This window comes from Herpailurus yagouaroundi, unplaced genomic scaffold (assembly GCF_014898765.1).
Source record: "Herpailurus yagouaroundi ecotype Mexico unplaced genomic scaffold, PumYag 569, whole genome shotgun sequence".
Classification (NCBI taxonomy): Eukaryota; Metazoa; Chordata; class Mammalia; order Carnivora; family Felidae; genus Herpailurus; species Herpailurus yagouaroundi.
In genome coordinates, this window is record NW_024412786.1 from 1421044 (window position 1) to 1446042 (window position 24999).

Here is a 24999-nt window from a genome sequence, read left to right on the forward strand (position 1 = left end):
CCCAGAGAGGAACAAATGCTTCGAGATGTCATCCTTCGTGGAAACCAAGGCCATGGAGCAACTGACCAAGAGCCCCATGGAGTTTGTGGAGTATCCTTCCACATTGCCGGGGCTGGCGGACCAGGGTGGGGGTGCTCACAGGCGGGCTCGGATGTTCTGATCCCACTTACGCCACCTGCGCAGGGTCCTCACCCTCGAGCACCTTGGCCTGGGCTTGGGGCTAGCCTGGGAGACTGCATGGGGGCTAGGCCGAGAGGCAGGGGGGCCGGAGGGGCAGAGGCCGGGAAGGGGGTTCACAGGAGCGCAGGGTGGGCCTGGGGCGGGGGCCGGTAAAAAGCATGGCCCCTGACTGCGCACCTCAGATACAATAAACAACAGCTCAGCCGCATCTACCCCAAGGGCACCCGCGTGGACTCCTCCAACTACATGCCCCAGCTCTTCTGGAACGTGGGCTGCCAGCTTGTGGCCCTCAACTTTCAGACCCTGGGTGAGCACCAGCCTGCCTCGACCCCCCGGCTTCCAACCTCGCCAGTTTCTGCTCTGCGACCCTGCTGACCTTGTCCGAAAGGACTTCTGACTTCCTGATCCCAGATCTCCAGACCAAACCAAGACCTTGGCTCACCTCAACTCCTGACCTTGGCTGACCTCTCCCCCTGATCCCACTTGATCTGACCCTCCCGGTCCCCGGTCCTCCCTCTGCATTGAACTGTCCTTCCCGACTCCTGACCCCAGGGGGCTGGCTGACCTTTGCCATCCCCACGTCACCCCCAGATGTGGCGATGCAGCTCAACGCGGGTGTGTTTGAGTACAACGGGCGCAGCGGCTACCTGCTCAAGCCCGAGTTCATGCGGCGGCCGGACAAGTCCTTCGACCCCTTCACCGAAGTCATCGTGGACGGCATCGTGGCCAATGCCTTGCGGGTCAAGGTGGGGCCAGGGGAGGGCCCCGGCAGGGTGTCCTGGGGGCGGGACTCTTCGCAGCCACCTCACCCTCCTGGCCCCCTCAGGTGATCTCGGGGCAGTTCCTGTCCGACAGGAAGGTGGGCATCTACGTGGAGGTGGACATGTTTGGCCTCCCCGTTGACACACGGCGCAAATACCGCACTCGGACGTCTCAGGGGAACTCATTCAATCCTGTGTGGGATGAGGAACACTTTGACTTCCCCAAGGTGAGCCCGGGGCCTGCACCCGCCCCGCCGGGCCCTCGGGGCAGCAGGAAGCAGGTGCATGGGTTGGTGGTCAGGAGTCGGAAGGCGGGTGCGCCTGTCACCTCCAGGCCCCGCGTGTGACAGGGTCAGGCCTGGGCTCCTTGCCCTCTGCAGCCTTTAAGAAGAGGACAGGAAGGTGAGACAGCAGGAGGGCCTGCAGCGCCCCCCATGAGGAGCGGGGGCAGCCCACCCCCTCGCTCAGGCAGGAAGGACCTGTCCGAGATCACAGCCGCAGGCTCACGCCAGCTCTGGCCCGCCTCCTGGACGGACTGGACCTCGGTGCGCCGCTCGGGTGGGTGTGGCTCCGTCCCGGACTCAAGGCTCACTGTACAGTTTCTAACCTGGCCATGACCAGGACCGTCCCATGAGAGCGATGCCTGGAGGGGTCTGCCCGTTCTCTCCGCTGCTCGCCATCGGTTTGGCCAGGCCGTGGAGGCCACCACTGGTTCAGTGGCGACGGTGACCGATGGTCAGTGATTGGGTCAGCTCGTCTGAGGGTCCACTCGGAGCGCTGGCCTTGGTGGGTGTGGTCAGCTGTGGCCCTGTGGACGCGGTGGCCGTGGGTCAGTTCCCTGGCTCAGCACCGGCCTGGGCCCTCAGGTGGTGCTCCCCACGCTGGCTTCGCTGCGCATCGCGGCCTTTGAGGAAGGCGGCAAGTTTGTGGGGCATCGGATTCTGCCCGTCTCTGCCATCCGTTCAGGTGAGGCCAGCTGGGCTCTGGGAAGCACAGGGGCGGTGTGTGCGGGTACCCGGTGGGGCCCAGCCACCTTGCCGTCCCCCCGCCTCCCAGGGTACCACTACATTTGCCTGCGGAACGAGGCCAACCAGCCGCTCTGCCTGCCAGCCCTGCTCATATACACCGAAGCCTCCGACTACATTCCTGATGACCACCAGGGTGAGCAGGGGCGGGGGGTGGGGGGCTGGCCAGGCAGGGTGGGGGACAGGCGTGCCGGCAGGCTCCGGCAGTGGCTGAGCCAGGTGGCCCCAGCTGAGGGTGGTGAACAGCCTGAGGGCGGGTTTGGGTTCCGTGGTCCTTCCGTGAAACCAGAGCAGTGGGGAAGGTGTGGCCCCGGGGGTTCTGTCTCTGAGACCCTTGCCCTCTGCTCCCTACCCAGACTACGCAGAGGCCCTGATCAACCCCATCAAGCATGTCAGCCTGATGGACCAGAGGGCCAAGCAGTTGGCCGCCCTCATCGGGGAGAGCGAGGTGAGCCAGGGCAGGTCAGGGGCGAGCGGGAGACAGCAGGCTCTGGGTGACTTGGACCCTTGGGGCTGCTGGGGGTGTGGGTGGGGCGGGGCGGTGAGGGCTGATCTCCGGACCCCGTCTTCTCCACGCTCCCCTGCCCGCACTGCCCTATCCCAGTGCCAGCTGGTGGTCTGGCTCCTCTCCCCGAGTGGAGCTGCTCACTGCCTTACTGTCGACGCCAGCCCGATGGCGTTCACCCACACCCTCTGCCTGCGGGGCCGGTTCTCCTTTTGGCTCCTCTCGTCCAGACTAGACAATAGAGCCAAGGGTACGCTGAGCGTCAGATCTGTGTCAGATCTGTGCCTGGCCCGGTGTGAGCTCTTTTCACCGACTCGACTCCTAGAATCCTCCCCCCCGCCCCCTGTCGCCTGAGTCGGGTCCTGCCACCCCAGTGTAGAGATGGGGACACCGAGGCTCTCCAGCCGGGCCTCCGACGCCGGCCACTCTGCCATGCCGCCTGGTGTGGGGCCTCTGGCCTTTCAGACTCAGTAGGCTCAGCTGCCTTGGGTGACTGTCCACGTCGTAAGGAGGTGGAAACTACCCCTTTTGTGTGCGGGAGGCTTTCAGGACAGACAGGGTTCGGCTGCTTCACCAAAGCGGTTGGAAGCCACAGAAGCTTTTAAACCCTGGGGTCCTGGGGGCCAGGAGATGGGCAGTGGCTTCTGTGGGGAGGGGTCAGGAGCAGAGGCTTGCCCGCACAGCTAGAGCCGGTCCCCCGGGGCCTGTGGCAGGCAGAGAAAGGAGGCTGCTGGAGCTGTCCGCGGGAGAGGCTGGTGCCCACTCTGCGGTCACTTCCTTCATTGATTTAATCAGGAGCTAAGCAACGAGGAAGATGAGCAGCTGTGGGTGAGGGTGGAGGGGGACTGGGAAAGGGGGAGGAAGCTTGGGGTGGGGCCAAGGTTTTCCTGAACAATCTGGAAGTTCCTGAGCACATGCACGGGGGCCCGGCATCCTAGGGACGCGACCTCACGTTATCTGCCCCACACCCTGCGTGGAACCGGGGTTCTAGAAGTGCTTACCTTATTACCTCTTATTTCTCTTGTGGGTGTTCAACAGCCCCATAATCCCAGATGGGGAGTCCAGGCCAGACGGGCCGAGGGAAGCGGACCAGGGGCATCGGGGAGCCCCGGGAGGTCGCGAAGGACAGAAGGGCCTGGAGAGAACGGCATTTCTGGAAAGAGCATTCTGCTTTCTCCCCCTCAGGCTCAGGTTGGCCCAGAAACGTGCCAGGAGACTCCATCTCAGCAGCCGGTGACCCCAAACCCCACACCCAGCACACTGGACATCTCCCCGCGCCGGCCCCCGGGCCCCGCCACGTCCCCTACCAGCCCCTCCCTCAGCAGCCCAGGTAAGGGGCAGCCTGGGCCCAGGGTGGGCTGAGGGGGCAGCTCCGCTCTTCCGTCCGCCAGCCTCTCACGGCCCCGCCTCTGCTCTCCAGGGCAGCGCGACGACCTCATCGCCAGCCTCCTCTCAGGTGCGGGGCAGGGGCTGTTCTGGAGGGGGTGAGGCGCCCCTGCGGGGGTTGGCCTGCCCCGGCCCAGCCCCGCCCACCTTTGCCCCGTCGCTCGCAGAGGTGGCCCCGGCCCCGCTGGACGAGCTCCGAGGCCACAAGGCTCTGGTGAAACTCCGGAGCCGGCAGGAGCGAGAGCTTCGGGAGCTGCACAAGAAGCATCAGCGGAAGGCGGTTGCCCTCACTCGCCGATTGCTCGACAGCTTGGCCCAGGCCCGGGCTGAGCGCAGGTGCCGGCAGCGGCCGGGTGTCCTGTGAGTGTCCAGACCACGTGCGCGCGAGTGTGTGCCGTGCGCGGTGACGGGAACGTGCAGGGGGGTGTGCGCGTGGGGTTCTTCACGAGGTGAGCTCCTTGACGCCCAGGGAGGAGGGTCCGGTGCCAGGGAGATAGAGTCTTCCCACGTTGGGTCCCGCCCTCCCTGCCGGGGACCTAGATCGCTCTTGAAGCCCCCCCCCCCCCCCCCCACGAAGAGCACGTATTTCCAGCAACCGGTGCCCACACAGGCTCCCGTCACTCGGATGGAACTGATGGGCCTCGTTGTTGGCATAACAGACACCGCCCTCCCAGCCCGAGTCCCTGTGACAACCTGAGTGTCACCCAGAGGGGTTCTTCCTGCAGAGGCGGGGAGGACGAGAAGGCGGAGGAGGAAGAGGTGAAGCGGTATCGAGAGTTCCAGAAGAGACAGGTGCAGAGTCTGCTGGAGCTGCGGGAGGCCCAGGCGGATACAGAGGCCGAGCGGAGGCTGGAGCATCTGCGACAGGTGAGGTGGGCGTGGGGCAGCAAGCGGGGTGGGGGCCTGTCTCTCGGACAGACCCGGCCTCAGCCTGTGTCACCTGGTGGCCGTCCGTGTCCGCAGGCTCAGCAGCGGCTCAGGGAGATCGTCCTGGATGCTCACGCCACCCAGTTCAAGCGGCTGAAGGAGACGAACGAGAGGTGAAGGCCAAGGATCCTGTGTGGGTGGGGCAGGGGGCTCCCTGGTGTTGTTAGGAGGAGGGGAGAGCCCCCAGACCTGCCCTCCACCCTTCCTCCTCCCCGCCACCGGCTCTTCCAGGGAGAAGAAGGAACTGCAGAAGATTCTGGACAGGAAGCGCCACAACAGTATCTCAGAAGCCAAGACAAGGGAGAAACATAAGAAGGAGGCGTAAGGGCACCGGGGCCAGGGGGGCTGGGGGCTGGGAGCCTGGGGGGCTGGGCACCGAGCCCACTCTGTCTTGCTCCCTGCAGGGAACTGACAGAGATTAACCGTCGGCACATCACCGAGTCCGTCAACTCCATCCGTCGGGTGAGTGAGGCTCAGGTCCCGCCGCAGCCCCCTCCTGTTCCTTCCTTCATTAGAAAACCATCTCAGTGCCTGGCCTATTGCTATATTATCCTAGAGGGACTTCTAGAACCTTTTCCCTCTGGGCCCCACAGCCCTCTCTTGCCCCCTGACATCCTATCTGGAGCCAACTGCCTGTAACAGTGTCCCATGGCGTTGGGAGTCTCTGTCTGGAATGTCTGCTGGGTCGCGTCAGAATCCTGGCCCCGCAGCTCTGGGGGGCTTGCACCTGCCTGACTTCTTCCGTAGCCAGAGCCCTAGGGCCCTGACCCCCTCCCATAGGGACCCGTGGCTGAGCCCCCCCCCCACCCCCCGGCCCCCCCCCCCCCCCCCCCCCCCACTCCCCGCAGCTGGAGGAGGCCCAGAAGCAGCGGCACGAACGCCTTGTGGCCGGGCAGCAGCAGGTGCTGCAGCAGCTAGCCGAAGAAGAGCCCAAGGTGAGGCCTTGGATGAGGCGGGCAGGAGGCAGGCAGGGCGCTGGGCGGCCCGGCCTCGCCTGTGATACTCCCCCTCCTCCCCTCGCAGCTGCTGGCCCAACTGGCCCGGGAGTGTCAGGAACAGCGGGCAAGGCTGCCCCAGGAGGCCTGCCGGAGCCTGCTGGGCGAGACGCCGGAGGGGCTGGGGGACGGGCATCTGGTGGCCTGTGCCAGCAATGGTCACGCACCTGGGAGCGGCGGGCACCTGTCTGGCGCTGACTCAGAGAGCCAAGAGGAGAATACGAAGCTCTGAACTGGCTGAGCGCGAGGTGGCCACAGGATGAGTGCGGGGAGGGCAGGAAGCTAAGACACTAAGGCTCTTGTTTTTGTTTTTGTTCTTTTTTTTTAACTTTTTATCTTTAGAAATTTTATTTTTTTAAACCGGGGCAAGCACCCCACACTAACCCCCTTACTTCACCCTCCTGGGGCCCCATTAGTCCCCAGCCCCTCCTTCCTGCCTTCAGTCCTAAGGAAGGTGCTGGGTCACTGTGGGCCGGGAGGTTTTTGCGCTCCCTTGGTGCCCGCACCCCAGAGTGGGGGTTGCCTCCCTCACTTCCCCCGGGAACACTGGCGGAGACTTTGAGCTCTGGGAAGTAGGGTCACCTTCTTGCTCTCTTCTTTGGGATTTTTTTTTTTTTTTTTTTTTTTTTTTACATGAATAAAAGTGGATTTCAGGGACCCTGTGTGCAGTGTGGTCTGGGGTGGGGCAGTTCTGGAGAGGGCCCTGGGCCCTGTCTGGCTCTACGGGCTTCAGTTTCCTCATCTATAAAAAGGGTTTGTGGGGTTGAGGTCAGGCCCTTGGTGAAGGGTTGCTGGGTTTTAACCTTGAGACCTCCTTGCTGGGGGCCTGCAGATCTCCCCGATGACCTGACTTCAGAGGTCCTGTGGCCTCCCCCCACACTTTCCCGCCTTCATGTCCTCCGTCTCGGGCCTATCGCTTCTTCACCCCCTCCCCCCACCTCTCATTACTTTTCTCCCTCCTGGGCCCTTCTTGTCCTCCCTTCACAAAGGCTTAGGCCTCTGCTTCAGGAAGCCTTCCCTGCCCCCCCTTCCTGTTGCCTGATATGACCCAAGCACCCAGCATCTTCCGACGAGGCGCTTCTGGGCCCCTCGCAGGCAGTTGACTCTAACTGGGGATGGACTTTGTCAGCTCAGAACCTGCCCGACATCAGGGGACCGGACCTGGGCTCTCGGGTGATACGCTAGGTGGGGGATGGGTGGACCTAGTAGTGACCCTTCTCCCAAGGGACTCTTGGGAGAAGGGAAGCTGACAGTCACAGATGCATACAGGGACTGGGAGACCCAGCACCCCCCTCATCCCTGTGAGGGAGATGTTATGCCTGTTTTACAGATGAGGAAACTGAGGCCCAGAGCAGAAGTCCCGTGTGCCAGGCCACAGCTAAGTCAAGATGTCCTGACCCGGGGGCAGGGCGGGCCTGGACCTTCTATGGCAGACTGTCTTCCGGCCAGGTTGGAGGACCTGCTCCATGCTGCTCTCTCCTGCCTCTGGACAGCATGGAGTGGCAGAGACCCCGCAGCGAGGGTGCGGCTAGGTTCTGCTGCAGGGTCAGGCTGGCACTTCTTCAAGGCCTCTCCCGGCTTCCTGGCTTCCTGGCTTCCTGGGCCGACTGCCTCCCTCCTCCAGAGGAAGGCAACCTCTTATCTGGGCTTATCTCCTGCCAATTGAGTGTTTTCTTTCTTTGTTTTTGCTGCAGCCTCAGGCAAGCAGGGCGGGGAGGCCAGAGAGAAAAGGCTGCTAGAGCAAGGCCCTTCCCAGGGCTGGGGGCCTCTCCCCTTTGCCCTGCTCCCTCAGGGTTAATGCTGTTATTGTCCAGACCTTCCCTTCCCGGCTTCTGGGGTCAGGCCTTGTCCCGTCCCCAGATTGGCCTACCGTATTCCATGACCAAGTCCTATCCTCCCGATTTGGCTCACCACTACCTTACAGAAGAAACACTCCGTGTTAGTCCCCGGATCCTCAAAGGCCAGGCTAAACTCCGAACTCCTGGGTATGACATTCCAGACCCCCAGAATCCTGGCCTCTGCTGCTCCCCCATATCCTTTCATGGGTCCACTCTTTTCTCTGCTGGGAATGACAGCTTCCTTCCCCATCTCTCTTTTTAAGTAAGTCCCAGCTCTAACTCACCTCTGCCCTGGCCCTCACCCCGGTACCAGTCCCTGTTAACAGCGCTCAGCTGGCGGTAACTCCACTCTGAGAGGCTGGCTCACCTCTGCCAGGAAGCTTCTGACGGCGGCGGGGCTGTTGTGGCCTAATTCATCTTCGTATACTCTTTACAAAGCGCTGGCTGGTCTAGAGGGGGCGCCAATAAATCTTTCTGGAATTGAGCTCGGAGCCCTGCTCCCAGGTCCTGGTGAAGCTTTTCGGTTCCCTAGTGATCAGTCCATTCACAGCCCTTGGGACCAGCCTTCTTCCATCGTCCCCTCCCCCGCTTTGTGCGTCCGGCCAGTTCCCTGAACAGAGCTGGCCCCAGGCCGACCACACAGTAGCTGTTTGAAAGAACTGACCCAAATAGGAACAACTGACCCTCCCCGGGGGACGGCGACACGGTTTGCAGGGTGCGGAATAACGGCGGCCGGCCGGCTTGCAGTTCCCAATGACCATATTAGAGATAAGGACCTGGAGGTCCCCGAGGCCAGGCAGCCCTGGCTCTGGTCGCAGCATGGGCCCCTTCCTGGTCTCGGTTCCAGGATGTCACTCAAAAAGAGCCTCCTTCTCCCTTATGTGTAAGACGGCGGCATCTTTCGAAACTGTCCGCGCTAGCGTTTCCCCTGCCTGCGAAGCCCCAAGCGACGGAGAGGGGAGACTCGGCGGCACAAACACGGGCTTTATTAGCACGCTTCGTTGCGAGCGATGGCCCGCACCGATACCGCGGAGGAGAGGGTTCTGGTGAAGTTGGGGTTTCCCGCACTTGCAACTTGGCGCTGGCGCGCGCCGGGGGCGGGGTCACGGGGCCATTTCCGGCGGCTAAGGGCGGCTAAACTTCAAAACTTCCGATAGAGCCCAAACCCTCCATGCTCCTCGCACACACCGGAAGAGAATCAGGTTTGGGTCAGATCGCCTCCTTCGAAAAGGAAAGGACCGATCTTCTTTTTTGCAGAAGTCTTGCCAAAACGACTTCCGCCCACACCCAAGATGGCCGCCGCCGGCGCCGGGAGCGGGGAGTTTCGGGCTGTGGGGCGGGTCACTGGGAGGGGGCGGAGCCTCCTCTCCCCAAGTTCCGATCCCACCAGGACTGGATGAAGCGCGTCCAGCTGGGGCTTTGCCGCATCTGCGTCGCTGTGCCCGCGCTCTTCGGGCGTGGAAGTCCCTTCGGGGTGGGAGGAGGAAAGGGTTACATGAGTTAGCTTCTCCTGGCATCCCGAGTCGGAGCCCTCCACCTCCGGAATCCCACCGCTGAGAAGCGGCGGACCTAAAGACCGTAGATTCCAGCATGCCGTGTACCGAGGGGGCCTCCTGACCACTTTAGGAAGCTCGAAGGATCGCTTGGGCTCTTAGGAATGAGACTGGTTAGATCCTAGACACTATGCCAGGGGTGCGGGGAGAGGACGCCTAGGACCCTGTAAGCGCCAGAGTCGGAGACTTAGCATCTAGAAGACTGGAGGGCAGTTCAAAAAAAAGTAATTCTTTAGTTGAGGCCTAAGAACCCGGATATCCGAAAGGGGCCGACCGGGAGCACAAGTACCAGCATGCCTCGTGCCCCAAGGATTTGGGGAACCCAGGAGCTTTAGCTTTCTGAAGCACGACCTGGACTACAGATACCGGCATGCCACGGGACTCAGGAAGGGTCCAACTAGAGCGGGAAGGGGCGTTCCGGAACTACAGATCCCGACATGCTTTCGGGCCGGCGCTCACCTTGAAGGAGCCCTGGAACTCGTCGCTCATCCTCCGGAGCTCGCGGCCGTAGCGCAGGGCAGCCCAGAGGTTGGGGGGCGCTGAGCGCGAGCGACCCCGGAAAGGGCTGGGCTCTTCCTCCTCCGTCCCTTCATCCTCCTCGGTCCCGGCGGGGTACGAGCTGTGGCGACTCCGGGTCTCCACAGCCCCAGCGCCTGCACAGGGGGCGGGGGCGATGTGAATCTCAACTCCTGTGCGCCCCCAGCCTTGCCGAAGCCCTCAGCACTAGCTCCCCGCCCGCGGATGTCACAGTACTTGTCGTCGGAGCCCCCGTTGAGTTCCTTCGTATGTAAATCAAGCGAAGCTCATGGGGCTTTTGTGAAGATTCAAATTAACTTCTCGTGAATCCCACAAATCTTAATTGAACCCCAATAATGGGCCCAGGCCCTTAGTGTATTAAATGGCCTTCCTCTGTGTCTAGCACAAAATAAGGAAATCTAGCACAAAATAGTATAGTTTTCAGCGCAAGACCATGGGCCCTCCCAGCCCTTCTGGGGACCAGTCCCCTGGATGAGGAGTCAAGGCTGAACTCCCAGTTCTGCAAGTGATCTGCAGGTGCCCATTTGTCTCACTGTCTTGGCCTAGGGAGACCTTAGGCGCCCCCCCCCCCCAACAAGAACCTGTCAGCAACATATCTGTACCTCCCAAAGCACTTGCTTTGGAGAATGAGTCTGGAAGGGTCTGCTGACTTCTTAAGGTGATGATTATGGAGCGCTCACTACGTGCTAGCCTCATTATGCTCCTAGCCATCCTAAGAAGTGAGTACTAACACTGCCTCCATTTTACAGATGAGAAGATGGAGGCTTAGAGAGTTGAGACTTGCCCAGGGTCACACAATGTGAAGCTCTCACGAAGTCCCTAGAGGTTGGCTGGCAACTGGAGTCCAGCGAATTAACCATTGAGCTACACCTCTTCCCTCGTCAGACCACCCTTCAACTCCCAGAGCTCACGTGCTTACCTCTGTGTGGGGATAAACCCATCCGCTACTAGTGGCCGTGTAAAGGTCCCAAAATAGAGTATGAAAGTGTAAGCCGAAGGCATTCGCAGCTACCTCCCCGTGTTGAGTTTGTCTGGCCTGTGTTCTGTGTACCGTCCCCCCACTCCTGCCAACCCCACCCCCATATCCAGACCAACAGAGACCTAGAACCACTCCCAGGAGCAAAACCCCAGAGCTACGTTAATAAGAGTGCCAGACAGCGCGGAGCAAATGCAGGGGGACATGTTTGGCGTCCACAGCAAGGCACATCTGTCAGGGAAGGCATTTTGGAGGAAGTAAAGTTTAGGCCACGCTTTGAGGCCAGGGGATAACAGTGTCTCATCCTCTCGCCAAGAACCTAACACAAAGCCCTGTGGGTCACTTTCAGGGGCTGCAGGGCCCCCATGGGGCCCAGCTCCAGATACATGGCTAAGAAAGCCGAGAAGGGAAGAAAATGCCGGATCCGGAAGGCCTAGGCTAAGAGGAGGGATCAGAGCTCCCGGCTGTTCTGAGCTTCACCACGGTCCAGGCCTGGAGGGCAGGTGGGAACTCCAAGGTAGACGTGGGGAACAGGAAGCTAAATCGGAAATCGGCATCGGGGATAGAGTCTGGACGAGTCAGGAATAGAAAGACCCCTGATGAGAACAGGCCCATCTGAGGGGCACTGTCCGGTTCTGTGGGGAGCAGGCAGAGGCAAGGCCCCAGCTCCGCCAGATTCCTGCTTTGTGAGCTTGGGCCCTGTCCTAACCTGTTGGGGCCTCACTGCCCTTCCTCCGTGACCTGGGGGCAGTCCCCGTCTCCGAGGACCACCCCGACAACTGATGAGACCAGCAGAGCACCATATTCTGCCCCTTTTATGTCCCGAAGCCTCCCAGCTTCCCAGTGAGGCAGACATTGAGTCCTCCCTGTCTGACCGACGAAGAAACGGAGTCACCTAGAGGTGAGGAACTAGCCGGAGGTCACACAGCTAGCCGGCTGCTTAAGCGCTCAAGGAACACCCGCTGTTCTTTGCTGGCTTTTAAAAAACACCCGGGACCATCACGTGACAGATACAAGGTCCAAGACTCAGAAAGTGAATGGCTTGCAGGGGGGCACTTGGTCTGGGCACCGCCCCCTCGCCCAGGAACCAGACCGAGCAGAAGTGTCCCCTGTGTGTCAATTCATTACATCCCCAGCACGCTCTGTGAGGAAGGTTCCTCGCAGCCCCCCTTTTACAGGGGAGAAAACCAAGGCACAGAGAGGGTAGGTAACTTCCCCAATGTCACACAGCTAGTAGGCGGCAGAGCTGGGATCCAAACCCAACCACTCGGGCTCCGGGGCGTAAAGCCCCCATGTTTAACGCTCGGGCCCCAGGTTCCCAACAGCGCACCGTGGGCCACCCTGGGGGTCCAGTGTGGGGAGGACACCTCTGGGCCTTCTGTGAGTGCCAGCTCTACCGGGAGCCCATCCTAGGGGTAGGTTTTTGTTTTGTTTTGTTTTGTTTTGTTTTACCAGAGCCATGGGTTTAGTAATACCAATCCACCCATTGTCAAATGGTGATCATTTGTATAAACAGCTTTTTTTTTTTTTAATTTTTTTTCAACGTTTATTTATTTTTGGGATAGAGAGAGACAGAGCATGAACGGGGGAGGGGCAGAGAGAGAGGGAGACACAGAATGGGAAACAGGCTCCAGGCTCTGAGCCATCAGCCCAGAGCCCGACGCGGGGCTCGAACTCACAGACCGCGAGATCGTGACCTGGCTGAAGTCAGACGCTTAACCGACTGCGCCACCCAGGCGCCCCTTTTTTTTAACTAAGCTTTTAAAAGTCTCCTTCTCTCTACTGGGAAAAAAAAAAACCAAAAAACAACAACTGAAGAATTTTCTGTGAATTCCCTGGGGTCACTCTGAACCATCCCACCCTCAAATCAGTTCTCAGCCACACGCGATCCCTGGGCAGGGCAGAGGTGGCCTCTTCCCACTCTGGGGAAGTGAAGTGGGTGGGAGAGGGCGTGGCTTCTGCCTGGGGGTCTGGGGGTGAGCTTGGGTGGCTGCTGGGGCTCGTCCACTCACACCGTTTTCTCAGAGAGCCCGCCTGAGGCGGGGGTGGGGGAGCGGGAGAGGCCTCTGGCTGGAGGAGCCCCAAGCCCCAGCAAAGCTTCAAGTTCTTTACCAGGGGGCTCCAGGGTCAGCGCGTGGGGCTGGACACATCCACGTTCAGGCTTCTGAGAGCATCCTGACCCACTTAATTAAATTAAAATCGTGGTGTTCCCTGGGGCACCTGGGTGGCTCAGTCGGTTAAGGGTCCGGCTCTTGATTTCGGTTTCGATCATGATCTCACGGTTCATCGGTTCAAGGAGCCTGCTTGGGATTCTCTTTCTCTTTCTTTCTGCCCTTCCCCTGCTCACAGGCACTCTCACACATGCTCTCTCTCTCTCTCTCTGACTCAAAATAAATAAATAAAAACCGAAAAAACAGAAACCGTGGTTTCCAGGCAACGTGAGGCAGTGAATCTTTCCCATTAGGCAACGCTGGTTTGGATCCTGCCCCCTACTACGGGCTGGGGCTCACATACTGCTCACCCCGCCAGCGGGTAGCACGCCCGGCACCTGCAGGCCTCAGCCCAGACTCCCTGTCTACCCTAAAGTCATGTGGGGTACAAAAATCCCTTACTGGCCTGCAAAGAACACAACCCGTCTTGCTCAGAGCTGATGAGATCAGAAAACACTCTAAAGTAGGCGCTGGCAAATGTTTTTTTTCTAAAGGACCCGAAAGTAAGCATTCGGGGCACCGCAGGCCACACAGTCTCTGTTACAGCTTTGGGGTCATTGCTCGGAAGAAGCTGTAAACAATATATAATTGGCGATGTTCGTGTATCCTACTAAAATTTCAAAAATATCAAAGCCATTCTTAGCTCATGGGCTGACCAAAAAAAAAAAAAAAACAAAAGGGATTTAGCCTGTGGCTGTGGTTTGCCAACCCCTGCTCTAAACTCAACTGTATCTGTCTTCTGCCTGGAGCCTTCAATGGCTCCCCACTGCCCAGGAGGTATAGTCCAAACTCCTCGGTGTGGCTTTCAAGGCCTATACATATATTCTCGTTCTAACTTCTACTCTTCTTGTCCACATATTGACTCAGCAGATCCCCGCTACAACCCGATGAGGGAGGACTAGTTCTCTTCTCATTTTACAGATGGGAAAACTGAGGCAGACAGACAGTTAACTAGCCTGCTCAAGCTCAACCTGCTAACAGAAGGCGGACTGACGTCTGAACCCTACGGTCTGACCACTGGGCGTCCTCCCTTCCCTCTCTGCCGTCCACACACCCACAGCTCGCCACCCACCTGCCTGTCCCAGGCACTGGGCTATGCGCTGAGGCTGTCACAGCCCCAGACGTGGCTGCATCCCTGCCCCGGAGACATTTCCAGTCCAGTCCCGCAGGGGCCAAGGGTCAGGGAATATGAAGAGTGACAGGACTCTGCCCGTCTGGAGGGTCCAGGGGCTGTGGCTCGGGCAGGCCATTGGCACTTGTGGATCTTTTATGGGGAAATCACTTGCTTTTTATTTTTTATTTTATTTACTTACTTTTGAGAGAGAGAGAAGGAACAAGTGAGCAAGGAGCAGAGAGGGGAGGAAAGAGCGAGAGAGGGGGACAGAAAGAGAAGAGAAAATCCATGAGGGGCAGAGAGAGAGAGAGAGAGAGAGAGAGAGAGAGAGAGAGAGAGAGAAAGAAGCAGGGCTCACCCGAAGCGGCGCTCAAGCTCACCCAATGCGGGGCTCGAACTCCCGACCCAAGAGATCATGACCTGAGCTGAAATCAGATGCTTAACTGACTGAGCCACCCAGGTGCCCCATATTTCATTTTATTTTTTAAAGTTTATTTCTTTTGAGAGAGAAAGAGAGAGCATGCTCGCGATTGGGGGAGGGGCAGAGAGAGAGGGGGAGAGAGAGAGAGAGAGAGAGAGAGAGAGAGAGAGAGAGAGAATCCCAAGCAGGCTCTGCACTGACAGTGCAGAGCCTGACGCGGGGCTCGAACTCCCGAACTTGAGCTCATGACCCCAGCCGAAGTCGGAGGCTTAACCGACTGAGCCACCCAGGCGCCCCTCATTTGCTTTTTAGATGTTGAAAACTAAGTCAAAGTTTAAGAACTCCTGTGCAGCCCTCTCGTGCCATGGCTACCTTCTCCCCTGCTGCCCCTCACACGTCCCTCTGCTCCTTATTGCTGCTTCGGACTATTCTCACTCCCCGCTTCCCCATCTAGTTGCTCAGGTTGTGCCCCCTCTGGCACCCCCACCCCCCGTCCTCATTCATCCGCGGGATCCAAGGAGTCCTCCCCCCTCACAGCCACCTGCTCCTTGCCCCTCCTTCTCCAGCCCTGCCCTCACTCTCAGCCCCGTGGACAGGACCTTCAATAACTCCACCCCCAGCCTCCCACCTCCTTCCTGGCTGGCCCCCCACCTCGGTCGCCCACTCTGGCGATGCTAGAATTCCCGGGGCAAGCTTCCACCCCACACCGACCATTCTCGCCCTTGTAGACACCCTCAAGCACCGCTCCCTAGCTGGGCTGAGGCAGACACAGCTCCGGTGAAACTCCAGCTCCCTGCCTGCCCCCACGGCCACCCACCAGCCGCCAGTGCGCCTGGAGGAGAGCACAGCCAGGCCACCTCCGCCGAAATTCGCGGCCGCAAAACCCAGTGGCGCCCTTGACGTTGCCCAGCACGCTTTCCGTACTTCGCGCTTGGGGAGAGTCGATCACCTTAAACCTGATCCTCTCTCCTTCAACCCCCATCCTCACTCCTGGCTCAGGACTTGGCTTCCTTTCCTGGAGAAACTGGAAGCACCCACAAGAGAGACTTCTACTCGTTTCCACGAAGCATCTACCCACCACGACGCGCGCGCCCATGTCCGCTGCCCCGTGTTTAGTTGAGCCACCCCTCCCCGAGCACCGGACACCCTCTCTCTTACTCAAGGACATCACTCCAGCTAGCCTGCCTTCTCTCCTGCAGCCAGTAGTCCCCTGGCTCCTGAATTACTCCCATCAGCTCCTAAAGGTGCTATTTTATTTTCCCTTTCTAGAAAACAAAAAAAAAGTAAACAAACCCTTCCTTGACCTTCGTTGGGCCTTCGGCTGCTGCCCACCTCTCTGCTCCCTTTCCTGGAGCACAGCTGCCCAAAGCGGGTTCTCCTTTCTGTCTCCACCGCTTCCTCCCGTTATCCCTCGCCGCTGAACTGAGGTCAGCCCTCCAGCCACCTCGCCACCCAAACTGCAAAGGCCCCACGTTGGCAACTCCAGCACGCTACTCCCAGGCCTCCTCCGGACAGAAGCACCCGCTTGCTGCGCAGGCCTTGCTTGCCCCCGGCTTCCCTCCCAGACGGCCGCCCGTTCCCGCTGCTCCTCGGCTGCTGCCCTCCGAAGACCCAAGCTCCAGGCCCGGCCCAGGCCCTTGCCTGTCTACACTCGCTCCCTGGGCCTCCCAGAACGCTACATCAGTGACGGACAACTCCCGCGCCTACAAATCCCGCCTTGGCCGCATCCCTGCTGGAAACCTCCAGCTGGGTGCCCAAAAGGCACCTCTAACCTGGCCTGGCCCAAACGAGGCTCCCGATTTTGGCGCAGCTCCGCCAGACTTGGGAGCCACCCCGTCCTTCCGGGTGCCCGAGCCAGACTCCTGGCAGCCATCCCTGACTCCTCTCTTTCCCTCACGCCCCGCGTCCAGTTGGTCGGCAAACCCTGCCAGTTCTACCTTCAGAATAAACCCAGAGTCCCGCTATCTCCAGGCCACCATCCTCCCTCGAAGGGGCTCTGGCGGCAGCCTCCCCTGGTGGCCCCACCGCTGCTTTACCCCACCGCGGATTAGTCTCAACACAGGGGCCCTGGTGGTGCTCTGGGTCCCAAATCAGATCGCCCTGCCTCGGCTCCAGGTGAAAGCCAAGGTCATTACACTGGCCTCTGAGGCCCGGCCCCTGCCCTGCTGCTGCCCCTCCCCGCCATCAATCCCTCACTGCCTCTCCAACTCCCCTCCCCTTTGGAGCCTAGACGGTGTCCTGCCCTCGGGGCCTCCGCATTTGCCCCTCCTTCCGCCAGATCTGTCTTTCCACAAATAGGGGCAGGGCGCACCCCTCACCACTTCCAACATCTGCTCCACTGTGGCTTCTCACCGAGGCTGACCCTGACCACCTCAGTCAGAGTCACTCCCCCAGCCCCTGGAACCCTGGGTTCCAAAGAGAAAGGAATGACTGTTTCTTGCGCTGCCTCGCGGCGTCTGTCATCTTCGACACATCATATCATGTGTGTGTTTGTTTGTTTATGGCTTGTCTCTCCCCCGCTCAACTAGAAGAAACTGAGCACTTGATCTCGGGGATGAGGAGGAACAGCGAGGTGGGGGCTGGAAAGCTGCAGCGAGCAGAGCAAACAGTGAGTGCAAAGATCTGGATGTTAAAGAAGTTAAAGAGAGTCTGTGGAGTTCAGCGTAACAAAGTGTGCGCGTGCAGGCTGGGCAGGAGGACTCAGGAAGCCTTCTTGTTCCTGGAAATGGGGATGGGGTCTTTTAGGCCCCAGCAGGTCAGGGATATGAGTTTTGTTTTCGGGTCTCTATGGTTCTCCCAGGCGCAAAACCTATGTTGGGCGCAGGGGAGGTGGGCACTACTGAGAAACGGCCACTGCTCTCCATCCTTCCATCTCAGCACTGGGTCCCCTGGGCCGGTGTGGGCAGACCTGCTGGTCCTGGAAGGGCTGTCTGTCTCTTGGAGTCACTTGCTCCTGGCAACTGGCAAGGATAGCCCCAGTGTGGGTGTGAGCCACAGGGCAGGAAAGAACATACCCGGGGGGGGGGGGGGGGGGGGGGCGCGTTTTCAGGGAAGATGCAAAGCCAAGGGCAGGGCACCTTGGCGTCTTCCAGCCCTGCTTCCCACCAACAGCCAGATAAGTGTGACCTTAGGCAAGTCACTTCCCCTTTCTGGCTCACTGCCTGCCTCTAGGTGATTTCTGTCCTGGTCCTACACTAACGGCTCTACTCTTTGACCACGGACTATGCACTGGCACTATAATTAAGTGCTTCCTATATATTTCTGCTAATCGACCCAACAGCCCTACAATGGTGGTGATCATTTGCTCTGTTTCACAGAAGAGGAAACTGAGGTGCAGAGGACGTCAGGGACTTACTCACAGCCACCCAGTGAGTGTGGATATGGCTGGCATACAGAGAGTTATTGGGCTGAGGGCAAGGCCAAGGCGGACAGGCAGGTGGTTGGGGGGTGAATACCTACCTCCATGGTGGTTGCTGCTGGCGGGCTGCCCCTGCTGGTGACCAGCTTCCCCGAGGAGGCCTGGGGCCGTCCGCTGGTGCTTGCCAGGGCCGCGGGGCCGGTCCCCTGTGGGGCTGGGGCCCAGGCCCCTATCCGTAGGGCTGGAGTCTTCCTGCTCACTGGGCTCAAACTCTGGGATCTGGAACATGCTCTGGGCTGCGGGGGGCAAGATGGGAGGTAGTCAGGACACAGGGGGCATATGGTGTTCGGTGAAGGGAGGGGACAGCAGACACCTCTGGTTCTGTCTCCCACCTTAGAGCCCCAGGTCCACCCTGCCTCCCGGGCTCCCGTCTCTAGCTGGGCAGCTCGCTCGGCCTGTCCACCCACGACCTAAATCTCCTCTTTTGGAGCCTTGGTGCTGTGAAGTAGTCCCAGGCCCCTACCTAGGCCCCGGCCCAACCTGCCCTAGGTGACGGCCCACAAGTCTTACCCCAAGCCCGATCTCGAGGCCCCTGACCCGGGCCTGCCGCCTCCCTCCAGTACTGAGGGAGCCCGGCCCCAGTTGCCTGGGCAACGGGAACTGTCACCGACCCGGCCCAATCAGCTTTTGAAATGTCACTAGGGCTGGCCAGGGGGCGTGGCCGCTTCCGACCCAGTCTCCGCCCCCGCCGCGGGACTTGCTCCCTGCCTACCGCCTTCGTCCTGGGTCCCCTCCTCGCCTCCCGCTGCTCAGTTCCCGACATCCCTGGGCCTGGGACGTGTGTGGGAGCAGATAAGGGATTCTCTGGGGTCCCCATTTGAAACCCGGAGACCAGCTTCTGCTGACAAGCCCTTCAGCCCCCCTGGACTTTAGTCTCCACTCCCGTAAAATGGGGATAATGACACCTCCCTCAGGAGCCAGTGAACTTTGTAAACCGAGTGGTGACTACTGTGGGTGAAAACACTTTGCAAAGCTTTAGCCGAAGCTCAGCCGTCGGATGCATTCGTTGTTGCTGTGGTCACTGCTCTACCTGGATGCGATTGTCGTTGCTGTTGTCCCCGCTCCGAGTGGACTGGGTAGCCGGGTCTGGAAGTCCCGCTCCCTCTTCCCCCACAGTGGAAACCTCGCACCGCCCGCCTCGGGGGCACCACTCCCCGCGCCAGCTCTGGAGAGCTCGAGATAAGCGAGGGAGCCTCCTCCCCGGCAGGATGACTGCCCCGGCGCAGGAGAGGGGGCCCCGTTGTGGGTGACCGTAGGACCCGCGGGGCCTTCGCGCCGGGAGGGCAGCCGGCCAGGTGAGCGGGAACCGCGGCCGGCCAGGGCGTGGGGCGGGCGCGCCTCCGGGGGACTGCGGGGCCCTGCGGGTTAAGCCCGGGGGGGGGGGGGGGGGGGGGGGGGGGGGGGGCCCCGGGGGGGGGGGGGGGGGGGGCGCGCCCCCCCCCCCCCCCCCCCCCCCCGCCCCGGCCGGCTGGCGCGATCTCGATTTGAGGATGGGCAAGAGAAGCATGGGAACTGGCGGCCCCCCAAACAAACAAGGCCCGCCGTCCCTGGGCACGGCCCACCCGCGCGCCCGCCGGTTGCGCTTTCGCCCCAGCGTCTCGGCCTCCCGCTGCCTCTAGTAACCCCGGGCGCCCGCCGGCGGCGCAGCTCGCGCCAATTCTCGAACGGCTCCGCGCCGGGCGCGGCGCGAGTCGGCGCGCAGCTGCGGAGCTGGTGGGGCCAGACCCTGCGCGATTAGCGTAGCCAACGGCGCCCGCGCAGGCGCAGGCGCAGGAGGGGGCGGAGCAGCGGGAGCCGGGGAGCTGGGGAGCCGGAGCCCCGGGTCCCAGCGACCAGAGCCGGCTCCCCCGGCGGCGTCCCGAGGACCCGGCGTCGGCCTCCTCCCGCCCCCCGAGGCTGGAGAGTGGATGAAGTGGGGGGTGGGGTGGGGGCAGCGTCGGAATTCCGAGGACAGAAGGCAGAGGCCGTCCCCAATCCGGATTATTGGAGGGGAGAGAGACCCCCAGTTTGGGGAGGGGGAGAGCTGGGGGGTGAGCGCCCCACCCGTAGCGGCCGCTGCCCTCGGCCGAAGGGTATCTCTCGGCTCTCCCCCTCCTGCCGAGACGACTCGAACGACCAAGGCCAGGGACCCCTGTCCTTCAGCCTCTGCACCCCCTCACCCCGCTCTGGGGCTGGCCCAGGGAGGAGACCCTGCCCACCTCCCGCCTCTGCCCTCGCGAGGGACTGTCCTTCCACGCTCCAGAGTGAGGGGCCCCGGCCCCAGGCTGCCTGTGCCCCGCTGCAAGGGCAGGGTCCCTCTCTTGAGGAGGAAGGGCCTGGCCAGTCGCAGCTTCTTTCCTCCTGAGCTCCCCGTCTCTGTCGCTGCACCCTGCAACTCCCACCCCTCCATATTTATTTCCCTGGCCCCCTGCCAGCCCCTCCATCTCGTTCTCTGGGATTCAGGCCTCCCTTCCGGACATGGAGAGTAACCTGTCTGGCCTGGTGCCTGCTGCCGGGCTGGTGCCTGCGCTGCCTCCCGCCGTGACCCTGGGGCTGACTGCGGCCTACACCACCCTGTACGCCCTACTCTTCTTTTCCGTCTATGCCCAACTCTGGCTGGTGCTTCTATATGGGCACAAGCGCCTCAGCTATCAGACGGTGTTCCTGGCACTCTGTTTGCTCTGGGCTGCCTTGCGCACCACCCTCTTCTCCTTCTACTTCCGAGATACCCCCCGAGCCAACCGCCTGGGACCCCTGCCCTTTTGGCTTCTCTACTGCTGCCCTGTCTGCCTACAGTTCTTCACGCTGACGCTTATGAACCTCTACTTTGCCCAGGTAACCATGATAACGGGTGGGGGGAGGGGTGGGCCGTGGGGTGGCCAGCCCCAAGGGCCCGAAGGAATGATGGGCATCTCTGCTCCCAGGTTGTGTTCAAGGCCAAGGCCAAGCGCCGGCCGGAGATGAGCCGAGGCTTGTAAGTACATGGGACACGTGGGCACACCCGCCAGGCCAGGGGTTAGGGACCAGGCTGGTGTCCATTGCTTGCCCCCCTCCTGTGCAGTGCTGAGGCGAGGACAAGTTAGGAGGTGTTTGTGGAAGGGCTTGGAAAAGTTAGGCACCTGCGGCAGACGGCCCGGCAAAGGCATTGCACCCGTGAAGGGCAACCATCATGGAAACGGTGATGGCAGCGTGAGGGGAGAGGGTCCCAGTGTCTTCCGTGATGGAAGAAGGGCTGGAGGCTCCAGCCCTTGCAAGCCCCGGACTGCCACTTCTGGGTGACCTTGGCTGGCGGTGATAAGCCTGTCATTTGTATAACGTCTTACGGTTTAGGGAGAGCTTTCGCAAACATTTTTTTACGACCTACCCGTGAGGCTGTTATTATCCCCATCTGAGAGATGAGGGAACTGAGGCCCAGCAAGGTAAAGCCACACGTTCAAGGTCATAGGTGCGGCGGAAGGCAGAGTCAGGGCTTACATTCGACTCTCAGTCCCATGCTCAGTGCACTGTGTCATAGCTGTCAGCCATACCTGACCTCACTGGGCCTCGGTTTCCCCTTCTGTCAAACCGGAGAGCCGGGGTGCAGACGGCGTCGGCCTGGATTGGTTCTGACCCTGGCGTCAACTAGGGTCTCCTGGGGGAGTTCGGGCGGTCGTCAGTGAGCGCTAGGGACGGTTGCCTGGGGCTGACTGTGCTGTGGGCCGCAGGCTGGCCGTCCGGGGGGCCTTCGTGGGGGCCTCGCTGCTCTTTCTGCTGGTGAATGTGCTGTGTGCTGTGCTGTCCCGCCGGCGCCGGGCACAGCCCTGGGCCCTCCTGCTGGTGCGAGTCCTGGTGAGCGACTCCCTCTTTGTCATCTGCGCGCTGTCTCTTGCCGCCTGCCTCTGCCTTGTCGCCCGGCGGGCGCCCTCCACCAGCATCTACCTGGAGGCCAAGGTAGGGCCCCAAGCCCCGATACCCGGGTGCCCTTCGGGGTCTTCGTGCAGTGGTCTTCGGGGTGGGGAGGAGACTGGAGCCTCCCTTCCCTGAGGGTCCCCTCTTGTCATCTGTGCCAGGGGACCAGTGTGTGCCAGGCGGCTGCGATGGGTGGCGCCATGGTCCTGCTCTATGCCAGCCGGGCCTGCTACAACCTGGCAGCCCTGGCCTTGGCCCCCCGGAGCCGGCTGGATGCCTTCGATTATGACTGGTACAACGTCTCTGACCAGGTGGGCGTTCGGCTCGTCTGCTGCCTCCTTAGTAGCCATGGCTCTCAGCCCCCCGTTGGCCTCGGCTCTGTCCGGGTGCCCCCACCAGCACGACCGCGGATTGACACAACCCCCTGCCTTCCTAGGCGGACCTGGTGAACGACCTGGGGAACAAAGGCTACCTGGTGTTTGGCCTCATCCTCTTTGTGTGGGAGTTGCTGCCCACCACCCTGCTGGTGGGCTTCTTCCGGGTGCACCGGCCCCCGCAGGACCTGGTGAGGGCCAGTGGCGAGGGGTGGACACTGGGAATCCCTGGGCTGGGGTCTGGCGGGAAGCCAGCGGTGGGGCGGGAGAAAGCATGATGGCGGCTTCCTCCCCCAGAGCACCAGCCGCATCCTCAATGGGCAGGTCTTTGGCTCCCGTTCCTACTTCTTCGACCGGGCTGGGCACTGTGAGGATGAGGGCTGCTCCTGGGAGCGTGGCCGGAGCGAGAGCACCAGGTAGGAGCCCCGGCCTCCCCGCCTGCCCTGCTGAACCGTGGGGGACCTAGAGCCTGGTCTTGCCACTTTCCCCTTGACCCCACCCCCGCCATGGCCCCCATTTCCTGTCTGTACTAGGTAAGGTCCCCTCTGGCTTCCACCTCCCACCCCGAGATGCAGCTTGCCGCAGTCCCGAGGGTTCGGGCCCTGGGCGCTGGAAAGCTGGGGCACCGGGCCCTGTCCTGAGCCTCTCTCCCTGCCCCAGCTGCTGTGAGTGTGGCCCCGGTCACTGCCTTGGGACTGACCCTTGTTTTTCTGCCTGCAGCATGTCAGGCAGCCTCGGCTCCGGCAGCTGGTATGGCGCCATCGGGCGGGAGCCAGCCTGGTGCGGGGGCAGCCAGACACGGACCACTCCTCTGCTCTTCTCCCAGGTGCTGGGACCAGGTGGCCACCACCACAGTCTCTACTCCACCCCGCAGACGTGATCCCCTTCTGTCCTCCCCCCAGAACACCCAGACCCCGGTCCTCCCATCCCAGGCCCCGCCGCCCCCCCCCCCCCCCCCGTGCCAAGCTCACCTGCCGCTTCTTGCCCAGGATCGTGGGAGGCTGTGGCCGCCTCTTCCCCTGGCCAGCTCCTTGCTACTCTTGTCGTAGTGAGCTTGTGCTGTCCCCTAGGATGGGGGGCATGGCCCTGGCTGCCAGATGCCCTACAGCACCTTGGCATGACCTGCCACCTCTGCTTCTACACTGGAGCCAGCTACCTCTCCTGCACCTGCCGCTCAATAAACAGTGTCTGTGCCCCTCATCCGTTCACGGTCTGTCAGTTGTCTGCTTCGTGTTCCTTGCACCATCGCGTCTTCGGTCGAAGGCTGACCGGACCCCGGCCCTCCGAGGGAGCGGCTGGGCTGGGCAGGGGTCACTTAACCACCAAGGCTGGTGGGCAGGGAGAGGCGGGAGCCTGCAGTCTAAGGGGAGAGGAGGCCCGGAGAGCCTATTCCCTCTCCGGTCTCTTCCTCCCTTGAACGATTTCTACTCTTTCCTCAAAACCTGCTTCAAATGTCATCTCCTTTATGAAGTCTTTCGTCTCCAGGTCAGGGAGCCATGTCCCCCCTCCTGGGTCCTGCGGCACGATGATCGTGTGTCTCATAGGCCGGTTACCCTTGCTGCGTTAGGATTTCTGGAAACCCCGTTTCCCTGTCATCCTGCCCAATCTGGCATTCAGGGCCAGGGAAGGACCTGGCCTGGGACTGAGGAGCCCCCACCTCCCTATCGGGTGTGGAAGTGGCCAGATAGTTGGGCCGCCCCCACATAGTCTTCCTGGTGGCCCTGGGGGCTCCTTCTCTGGCTGCCCCCAATACCGCAGTCACTGCTTCTGCTGCCACAGTCTTGGCCTATCCGTCATCTGCCCTGTGGCTGGGACTCCTTTATCAGAGGGTCTCTCTCCTGTCCACGTACCTGGTCATCACACCTCCTCGTAGTTCCTGGGGGCCTAGTACTGGTCCTGTCTGGAAACTTCACTTGGGATTATCCTGGGCATCAGATCTTCAGGGCCTCCAGAGAGGGCATCTGAGACTCCCAGTCAGCTCGAAGCTGAACAGTCCCTTTTTGTTGAAAGGAAACTAACATTTGTAGGGCACTTTATTGTGTGTGCCAGCCTCTGTTTTGAGCATTTACAAATACCTCTTTAACGCTCAGAACAGCACTCTGAGGTGATAATTAATCATCCCTTTTCCGTAAGTAGGGACTGGGAGGCTCTTGAGAACGTAGTAACCCGCTGCGCCCTCTCCTGGTAGGGGGTGGTCAGCCTTAGAGCCCAGGCTCAAAACCACCCACTGTGAGGGCTGAGGACCCCAGGCTAGAGGATTTGGGGAGAGATCGGGGTTTGCAAAGAAGTGGGTGAGAACCGAGAGGGGAGCAGTTCCAAGACCTGCCTGAACCCTGGGTATTCAGGCTGCGAGGGGCGGGGGAGGAAGGGGGGAGTCCTGGCACTAGCCACGGAGGTGAGGACCAAGGGATGAGGAGGGACAGGAGGTGCCCCAGCATGACTTTCCAGAACCGGGTCCCAGTCCTCCCTCAGCCAATTCCAGGTTGTTTCAGTGGATCGCCCACCCCTTTGTCCCGCGGGGCCGCCTCCCTCAGGAGCGCTGAGCCCAAGGGCCAGGCTGTCCCCAGGGGCGGGGAGTTGAGGGCCATAATGGGGCTGGGAGACGCTGGGAGGTTAGCGTGGTGCCTGTCCGGAGAGGTGAGCCGGCAGATGTCCAGGCTGGGGCCGTGCCGCTGGCCACACTGGATGGCCGGCGGGGCAGTACCAGGACTCCGGTCTGAGACTCCAGGTCGGACCCAGCGGCGGCCCCTCTCGGGCTCCTCGGCCCGTCACCTGCCGAGATCCGCCGGAACTGGGGGGCTGGGCGGCCGCAGGTAAGGTGCTGCAGGGCCCGGCGCCGGCGGCAAGGGCGCGGCACGGAGGGAGGCGCGGCGCCGGAGGGGTTAAACTTGGAAGGAGGGGGGCTTCTGGCG

General features: G+C 61.3%; 3 protein-coding genes across 7 annotated transcripts in view; 2 read left to right on the plus strand and 1 right to left on the minus strand.

Annotated features, from left to right (window-relative positions):
• Positions 1 to 6436, plus strand: part of PLCB3 (phospholipase C beta 3) — a 15420-nt gene extending 8984 nt beyond the window's left edge. The window contains exons 16-31 of one of the 2 annotated variants that reach the window (XM_040466183.1): positions 6 to 90; positions 363 to 487; positions 772 to 926; positions 1007 to 1168; positions 1808 to 1907; positions 1998 to 2102; positions 2323 to 2414; positions 3657 to 3801; positions 3892 to 3927; positions 4025 to 4217; positions 4517 to 4724; positions 4821 to 4897; positions 5016 to 5105; positions 5189 to 5246; positions 5633 to 5719; positions 5808 to 6436. In XM_040466183.1, the coding sequence (XP_040322117.1) occupies positions 6 to 90; positions 363 to 487; positions 772 to 926; positions 1007 to 1168; positions 1808 to 1907; positions 1998 to 2102; positions 2323 to 2414; positions 3657 to 3801; positions 3892 to 3927; positions 4025 to 4217; positions 4517 to 4724; positions 4821 to 4897; positions 5016 to 5105; positions 5189 to 5246; positions 5633 to 5719; positions 5808 to 6011 (1922 nt within the window). In that variant the 3' untranslated portion in view covers positions 6012 to 6436. The remainder of the gene's footprint in view (positions 1 to 5; positions 91 to 362; positions 488 to 771; positions 927 to 1006; positions 1169 to 1807; positions 1908 to 1997; positions 2103 to 2322; positions 2415 to 3656; positions 3802 to 3891; positions 3928 to 4024; positions 4218 to 4516; positions 4725 to 4820; positions 4898 to 5015; positions 5106 to 5188; positions 5247 to 5632; positions 5720 to 5807) is intronic. The other variant, XM_040466184.1, reaches the window with a different exon arrangement.
• A 2145-nt stretch (positions 6437 to 8581) lies between these two features.
• On the minus strand, positions 8582 to 18982 carry BAD (BCL2 associated agonist of cell death). 2 transcript variants are annotated; one of them, XM_040466214.1, is made up of 4 exons: positions 18877 to 18982; positions 17888 to 18082; positions 9630 to 9823; positions 8582 to 9084 (listed from the first exon to the last, which is right to left on the minus strand). In XM_040466214.1, the coding sequence occupies exons 2-4, from the start codon at positions 18072 to 18074 to the stop codon at positions 8959 to 8961; spliced, it is 507 nt and encodes a 168-aa protein (XP_040322148.1). In that variant the 5' UTR covers positions 18075 to 18082; positions 18877 to 18982; the 3' UTR covers positions 8582 to 8958. The 2 variants fall into 2 exon arrangements, with proteins under 2 accessions (XP_040322148.1, XP_040322147.1); XM_040466213.1 differs by lacking the exon at positions 18877 to 18982 and adding an exon at positions 18357 to 18449.
• Positions 18983 to 19028: 46 nt separating this feature from the next.
• Positions 19029 to 23300, plus strand: GPR137 (G protein-coupled receptor 137). 3 transcript variants are annotated; one of them, XM_040466188.1, is made up of 8 exons: positions 19029 to 19141; positions 20289 to 20660; positions 20750 to 20799; positions 21530 to 21755; positions 21875 to 22024; positions 22150 to 22278; positions 22385 to 22503; positions 22808 to 23300. In XM_040466188.1, the coding sequence occupies exons 2-8, from the start codon at positions 20304 to 20306 to the stop codon at positions 22965 to 22967; spliced, it is 1191 nt and encodes a 396-aa protein (XP_040322122.1). In that variant the 5' UTR covers positions 19029 to 19141; positions 20289 to 20303; the 3' UTR covers positions 22968 to 23300. The 3 variants fall into 3 exon arrangements, with proteins under 3 accessions (XP_040322122.1, XP_040322123.1, XP_040322121.1); XM_040466189.1 differs by lacking the exon at positions 19029 to 19141 and having other exon boundaries at positions 19302 to 20660; positions 22412 to 22503; XM_040466187.1 differs by lacking the exon at positions 19029 to 19141 and having other exon boundaries at positions 19304 to 20660.
• Positions 23301 to 24999: the final 1699 nt, after the last annotated feature.

What these genes read in the sequence shown, in the direction of transcription:
- BAD (XM_040466214.1), bottom strand. Translation starts at nt 18,074, where the DNA reads ATGTTCCAGATCCCAGAGTTTGAGCCCAGTGAGCAGGAAGACTCCAGC. An exon ending in CAGCAGCAACCACCATGGAG is followed by an intron (nt 9,824 to 17,887) that starts GTAGGTATTCAC and finishes CCCCCTGTGCAG; the next exon opens with GCGCTGGGGCTGTGGAGACC. An exon ending in AGTTCCAGGGCTCCTTCAAG is followed by an intron (nt 9,085 to 9,629) that starts GTGAGCGCCGGC and finishes CCCACCCCGAAG; the next exon opens with GGACTTCCACGCCCGAAGAG.
- GPR137 (XM_040466188.1), top strand. Translation starts at nt 20,304, where the DNA reads ATGGAGAGTAACCTGTCTGGCCTGGTGCCTGCTGCCGGGCTGGTGCCT. An exon ending in CCGGAGATGAGCCGAGGCTT is followed by an intron (nt 20,800 to 21,529) that starts GTAAGTACATGG and finishes TGTGGGCCGCAG; the next exon opens with GCTGGCCGTCCGGGGGGCCT. An exon ending in ACCGGCCCCCGCAGGACCTG is followed by an intron (nt 22,279 to 22,384) that starts GTGAGGGCCAGT and finishes TTCCTCCCCCAG; the next exon opens with AGCACCAGCCGCATCCTCAA.